General features: G+C 40.7%; 1 protein-coding gene across 1 annotated transcript; it reads right to left on the reverse strand.

Annotated features, from left to right (window-relative positions):
• Nucleotides 1-473: 473 nt before the first annotated feature.
• On the reverse strand, nucleotides 474-5598 carry SRP9 (signal recognition particle 9). The gene is made up of 3 exons (XM_083604660.1): nucleotides 5405-5598; nucleotides 4673-4741; nucleotides 474-1729 (listed from the first exon to the last, which is right to left on the reverse strand). The coding sequence occupies exons 1-3, from the start codon at nucleotides 5474-5476 to the stop codon at nucleotides 1610-1612; spliced, it is 261 nt and encodes an 86-aa protein (XP_083460786.1). The 5' UTR covers nucleotides 5477-5598; the 3' UTR covers nucleotides 474-1609.
• Between the last annotated feature and the right edge of the window lie 1275 nt (nucleotides 5599-6873).

Genomic DNA, 6873 nt, shown 5'->3' on the forward strand with positions numbered 1-6873 from the left:
AAGTGCAAGTAGATAAATAGGTACTGCTCCAGCGGGAAGGTAAACGGCGTTTCCGTGTGCTGCTCTGGTTCGCCAGAAGCAGCTTAGTCATGCTGGCCACATGACCCAGAAGCTGTCTGCGGACAAACGCCGGCTCCCTCGGCCAGTAAAACGAGATGAGTGCCGCAACCCCAGAATCGGACTTAACGTTCAGGGGCCCCTTTACCTTTAAACGCGGACTACGACTAGGTTCACTATGTTGAAGAAATCGGGGGAAACAAGTGCTTTAGTAGGAAGCATATGGAAGGCAGCTGGCCTTTGAAATGGTTGCAGTATAATGCTGAAAAAATAAGCAAACACAAGAATGAACCTCTCTATAGCACACCAACTGTAAAAGGTGAAAATGACTGGAGTTCAATCCCAACGAGAAGCAAATATTTTTATATTAATGCAATATAAATTCTGGAGAATGGCAACATTAGGAGAGGCAGTGGTACTGGCAAGTATTTTATTTTGCTGATCTCATATCAGCACCTGAAGTGGCATCAGACAAATCACCATGCTGTATGAAGCATACTTGTGTAACCAACACCCCCTTGTAATGGTTTCTATAGCATATGAGGACAATATGAAAAGACTGCTTTCTTGGAGAAGAGGCATCATGAAAACAGTTATGATTTGACACTAAGTACATACATACATACAATTTATGTAGTAGCTAAGCTTTCCCTCTCTCAACTGCTGTATTTAACAATATGTAATACCACTCATACTGTAGCACCAATTTTAGTGTTTGGTGATTATGATACCTTTATAACAACAGAAAGATTTAAAGCTTAAAAAGTGAAAGCAATGTGGTAAAGGATATTTTAAAAACTTGTACAGATGTTTTAGCTGCAACAAACCACATTGGGCAAATCCAGAATAAGACACTCCAAATAAAGTCCTGAATCTGTTTCTGCGAACACTTGCCTGTCATGAACAGAAGTTTATTCCTTATAAAATTTTAGATAACAACTAAGTAGTCGATATATATTGATGATTTTCAGGCCAGTATCAGTTTTTCAGATCCATAAAATGTTTATACACAGGCTTAGCTGTATTGCCAACTATTTATTTTGGCAATTTTAATCAGTTTTGGAAGATGCTATCGCTAACTCAATATATCCATACATAAAGGCTTATCACACCCCATTTCTACATTAGTAATTCATTGTTCTTCTCACTTTAGCCAACACAGCAACATAAAATTCATTAAGAACAAGCAAAAACTCCTCTATGATAGCATCTTGAAGTCCCCTCAGAGGAGCACACTTGCTTCCTCCCATTTATTTTTAAGCAGTGCTGAGATTTACAAAAGAAAACGTACAAATCTACCCTAACATATTTTAACCTTCAGTATTTCCAGCAGAGGATATACTCTTTTGCTCAAATTAAAAAAATAAATAGAGGCTTTCAAATGAAAGCATATAGTCCTCTCACCACTCTGAAGTGGAGCCTGAAAATCCTTACAAAACCCCATTTACAATCCACTTTATGCCACACTTCTTCTGTCGAAAAATCTGCCCAAATCCAGTGATATTTTCCTCCTGTGAAATATGACTGGAGCATTCATTTTATTTCCAGCTATTCAGTCTGTTTCCATGACAACACTGCGGGATTCTTTGGCTACCATGAGTCGCATTAGTTGACTGTGGAATTTCTCTATCTTCTTTACATCTTGAGCCTGGTCTGTCCTATAGAGCAGACACTGAAAGAAAAAAGGGTGAGGGAGAGAATGATAGCTTTAATTTTGATTTACCCAAGACATCAAGAAGATGCTTTTTAGAGAATGTTGCACCAGAAATAAAAGATATTGTGTTATATTGAACAACATTTGTTTTGAAATTTGTGCTACTGTATTTTGAGAACACACAACTTTTTCCACAGTCCAATTTTGGTTTACAATGCATGGTACTCTTAACGACAGAAAATACCTTTCACTTAAGTTGTTGCAAGGATGGTAATGTCAAACACAGTTACTCATCCACACTGTTAGAAACACACTTCTCAAACAGCACGTGCAACCTAATGAAGTGCAGATTTACCTAGAAGCCCTACCAAGTTTAATGAGGCTTTCTCACAAGTAAGTGTGTAGAGAAGTTGTAGCTTAGGTATTAGATAGCGTATTATAGCTGAAATAGAGCATAACGATACTTTTTAAAAAGCTGTCCTTTAAAATATGCCCTTATTCCTACATTTTCCTACATTCCTAGCCTGTGAAAAGGGCAACTACTTTGATGTTAGAGCCCAGTTTGGCTGGGGAGGGCGGGATATAAATAAAATTTATTATTATTATTATTATTATTATCATCATCATCATCATCACAGTGCTTTCAGGGAAGTTAAGAAAGCTGCCCAAGGTTAGCTACCTGAACCATGACTCCAACCTTAAACACTATTTATTCAGTGGAAGTAAATATTAAATATAACTGTGTAGAATCTTTCTCCAAAAAACATACCTTTATTTTCTTATTTGCCTGAAGTCTTAGCCTGAGACACATCTGTTTGCCTTCAGATATGGGCCTATGAGCATGCAACATGAGGCATTCCAGACTCATAATGTTGGCAGGAAAAAAATATTTCCATTTCTTCCACAAGAGAATTATTTCACCAAAATACTGTATTCTGATTTTCTGACCCGTTTTTTATTAAAAGACAACACTTCTTTTAAAAGCAGGTTAACTACACAGTGTGATACAACTTTATTCAGATGTAAGTTCTGCAATATTTTGTGGTGAAGCCAACAAATTTATTTAGAAGCAGCTAACAAATTCTGAAAAGCTAACAGTAAAACTGGAACAGAACCAGTTTGTTAAAACTGGACTTGTGAACACAGCAGGTTCTGGAAAGTCTTAAAGGGGGAGCAGCTATTATTGTTTCTAAAACAATATCCCAGGTCTTGGTTTTATACAGGTGCAAAAAGAGCTGATTTAGCACATGTTTTGCAGATACAATAAACATCACAATTTCATTTTATTCAATTTTTCTGAAACAAAGCAGATTCTCATTTCTGTTCAGTTCTTCAAAGACGATGACAACAACAACAGCAACAGCTTGGTGCTGCACTACATTGATAGATTTCAAAGGAGCGGCGTAACAGCTAGCCTGCTAGCCAGGATAGCAAGTACCAGATGATTGGGTCAAACAGAAATAGCCATCACCTTGATTTGTGAGTTTCAGACACATCTGGCTTGCCACTGTTAGAAAGTAAAAGCTGGACTACATGGGACGTACAAAGGATTTTTCATATGCCCTTCAATAAAAAGCTAACAAAGAACTAGAACTGGCCATCCTATGGACCATAATGCCTAACTGTTTTAGCATTCTTTGAGTAAACTCAAAGAGCTTTACATATAGAATACACAGGAATTACATTTGTCCACTACTGTTAAAGTCATTTCTAATTATGTGCTGAAGCTTTAGTAGTTTTTTTTTTTAAAAAGTATGTTGTTGAGTCCGAGATTAATATTTCACTATTTCCAAATTTTAAAGTGCAATGCTTTTTTCTGAAAGCTTAATGCCCCACCTACTGTGGTGTAGTGGTTAGAGGGTCAGATGAGGATCTGTGAGATCAGAGTTCAAATCCCCACTCAGCCATGAAGCTCACTAGGTGACCTTGGGCCAATCACTGCCTCTCAGCCTAACCAACCCCACAGGGTTGCTGTGGGGATTAAATGAGGAGTGAGAAAACCATTTACACCATCTTGAGTTCTATGGAGAAAAAGATGGGATATAAATGTGACTGGGGACATATTATTATTATTATTATCATTATTTGCAATAAATAAAAATAAATAGTCCCATAGGCATACCCCTATATGGAAGACTTAAGGAAATGGTTTGAAGGCATTAAAGATGATAAAATAATTTCTCCATTGAGTATTTAGGGTAAACTTTGATATACAATAGGAGATGCCCCAATAATCTACCAACTTTTTAAATATTAGATGCCAGTGTTGTTCAGGAATTCTAAGAAACACCTCCACACACACACAAATGTAGTTCTAAAATCAGCGGTCAAAATCAGTGTAGTGCTGTTTTGAAATGTTCTACAATTGTGATTCAAAATGGCTTTGAATAATATCCAAATATAGATGAAAAATTGCTCCTTGAGCTCAGGTACCATCAAGCCTAATTTTGTTATGATAACATAGGAGGCATCCAAATGCATTGTTTGTTGTTAAGTCATTTGGTCGTGTCCAACTCTTCATGACCCCATGGACCAGAGCACTAAACATTTAGTAAGCAGATAGTCTGCATCTACTTTCAGTGGAGGAGTGTCAAGTGGGCAGAGGCTGCTTAACTCTTCATCTCACCATTTGCCTGTGTAGCAACCTTCCTCATTAGCCCCACCCCCTACATACAAGGGATGATGCAAACCAGAAGGAAATAAGCTCAAGATAGGAAGTGAGATTTGCATAGACCAATGGAGGAACTGATAAAGTACCACCTGTTTTGCTGCAAAAACCACCACATGCAGTTTTCAGTTGAATATATTAGAGACTATTCATCCAAATAATTTAGCTTAGGGATTGCTTTTGGCCCAAAGGGCCAGATCTTTATCTCCCCACCCCCCACGGGTCAACTTTGGCAGATGCCCCAAACATTTCCCAGCCTGCCCAAATCAATAAACTGCAGGAGCTTTACTTACAACTACATCATCTGTTACTTTAATGCACAGATTACCATCGCAGTGCCGATATTTCAGTACCACACGCACCTGAAATGAAAGAAGCAACATCTTATGGGTGAATAAATGGCTGTCATCTTCGCACTCAAAAGCACAGAAGCATAGTTTTTCAGTCCAGCTGTGAAAATAGCTCTGCAGGGATTAGTAGCTCTTTCATTCATTTTACTAACCCGTTTGCCCAAACCCATTTACCTTAGGTGTCCTTTGATTCCTAAAAGGAATGCACACCATTGAGTCACACATTTCCCTATCTGCTCACAATACCTTCCCAAATCTAGACCAGCTTCTCGAACTGGAAGAATGTGACTGGGCAAAGTTCGCATGAATGCTTACAACGCCATCTTATATGGAAACCACTATCCGAGGGATATTTTCCTACAGCCATTTAAAAAATGCTTCTTTCCCCCAAACCCGGGGTGAGAGCCAAAACAGTTTCACAAACGAATTCAAAGGAAAGAACCTTAAAAAATAAACCACGTGAAGACTTTCAGGATCACAACTACGAGCTCCGGACGTTTTAGTCAGACCGGCGCGCCTACAATAGACGTAAATCAAAGCTAGGAGCTATTAGGTATCACAAGATACTGGCAGATCTTGTGGGCGAGACATCCGACCAGACACTCCCGCCCCTCCCCTTCCTCCCGCAGCCTCTTCAGCAAAAGCTTACGAGCCTCCTCGCTTCTCCCAAATTACCTTCATGGGGTCGGACATGTAGAGTTTCTCGGCCGCGCGGGTGAACTCCTCCCAGGTCTGATAGTGCGGCATGGCTGCTCCACTTCCCTTCGGACCGAGAATGTACAGCTCAGCGGTCTGCAGAGCGAGCAGCAAGATGGCTCGCCCAGGCGGGCCGGATTCAAGCAACGGGCATCGCCATTGGCTTGAGCGTGTGCGCACGCACCAATAGCGAGCCGTGTTGTTCAGAAGTCGCTTTCTCCTCCTTTCCCACCCACCCTCCACCGCCTCTTCCTGCGCTAAAGGGAATTCGCGGGGTGGAATGCTGCCATAGAGAGGAGCAGAGCGGCTTCCGGAGCTTCGCCCAGCGAGGAGCTGAACTCACAGCGCCCCTCGATGGCCGGTAAGGGGTTCGCAAGTCTTGCCTCTGAAGCCGTTCAAAGACGGCGCTTTTTTTTGCCAAGGAGGGAGGGCGGCCGTTGGTGTCTGCTTGGACAATTCAGAAGGGGGTGCAAAGGGCGAGTAAGAACCCCGTTTTTCTTACCTTCGCTCAGTAGTCCCCCCCAAAAAAATTCTGGGAACTGTAGTTCCACCCCAAGCTACAATTCCCAGCACCATTAACAAAATACATTTTCCAATATTCTTTGGGGGAAAACATGCGCTTTAAATGTGCGGCTTTGGATGTGACGGTTGCAAACTAGCAGTGCTGCATCTTACAGAATGGTCTTTCATGTAATGTGGGGCTTGATATAGTATAAAAGGGACAGGTAACGAGGTTGCCGTAGCTTGTGCCATTTCTTGTGAGCCACTCAAGGTTGATCGACTGCAGGGTAGAGCACATACATCCCCAGTCTAAATCAGTGGGTCACATTGGCCTCCACAACTTCATTGTGGTCATTGTTTCTGTGCAACTTACATGGGAGTAAAAATAAATGTCTGTACACAAATGTTCGCACAGGCTAGTTTGTTTTTTGAAATATTTGGCATTCTAAATCTTAGTAGCCTTATTGTTAAAGAAAATCTTGCAGTAGGTTTGGAGAAGTTGTTGGTTGTGCATATGAGTGACAGCAAGACTAGGGGTGGGGTGGGTGGGTGGAGAAAGCTGAAAAAGGTAGACATTTTGGGAAGAGGGACACACACTCTGAAGTGAAGATGCTTTTATGCTGCTCAGCTTATTAAAGCTAGCAAAGAGACAAAAGAATTACTCCGTTGGGTTCTGAAAAAGAAATTGTTTGATTTTTCCCTGGCTAGAAGATTCCTCATTAAGCAAGAACTTACATGACCATCTACAGAGGAGAAACATTTTGTTCTAAAAATGTCTTTTTAAGCCACTGAATTTGAGATGTTCTAGATCCAGCCACATCTATTTCAAAGCAAAGGCTTGAGTCAGAAGAGGCACTGTAGTTTAGCCAATAGCTGAAATGAAAGCTGCTTGCTTCAGCAAGAGGCTGAAGGTGAGACAAATTTTTAGAGATCCTAGCTTTCCTAAA

Source organism: Podarcis filfolensis, assembly GCF_964270895.1.
Source record: "Podarcis filfolensis genome assembly, chromosome: 3".
Classification (NCBI taxonomy): domain Eukaryota; kingdom Metazoa; phylum Chordata; class Lepidosauria; order Squamata; family Lacertidae; genus Podarcis; species Podarcis filfolensis.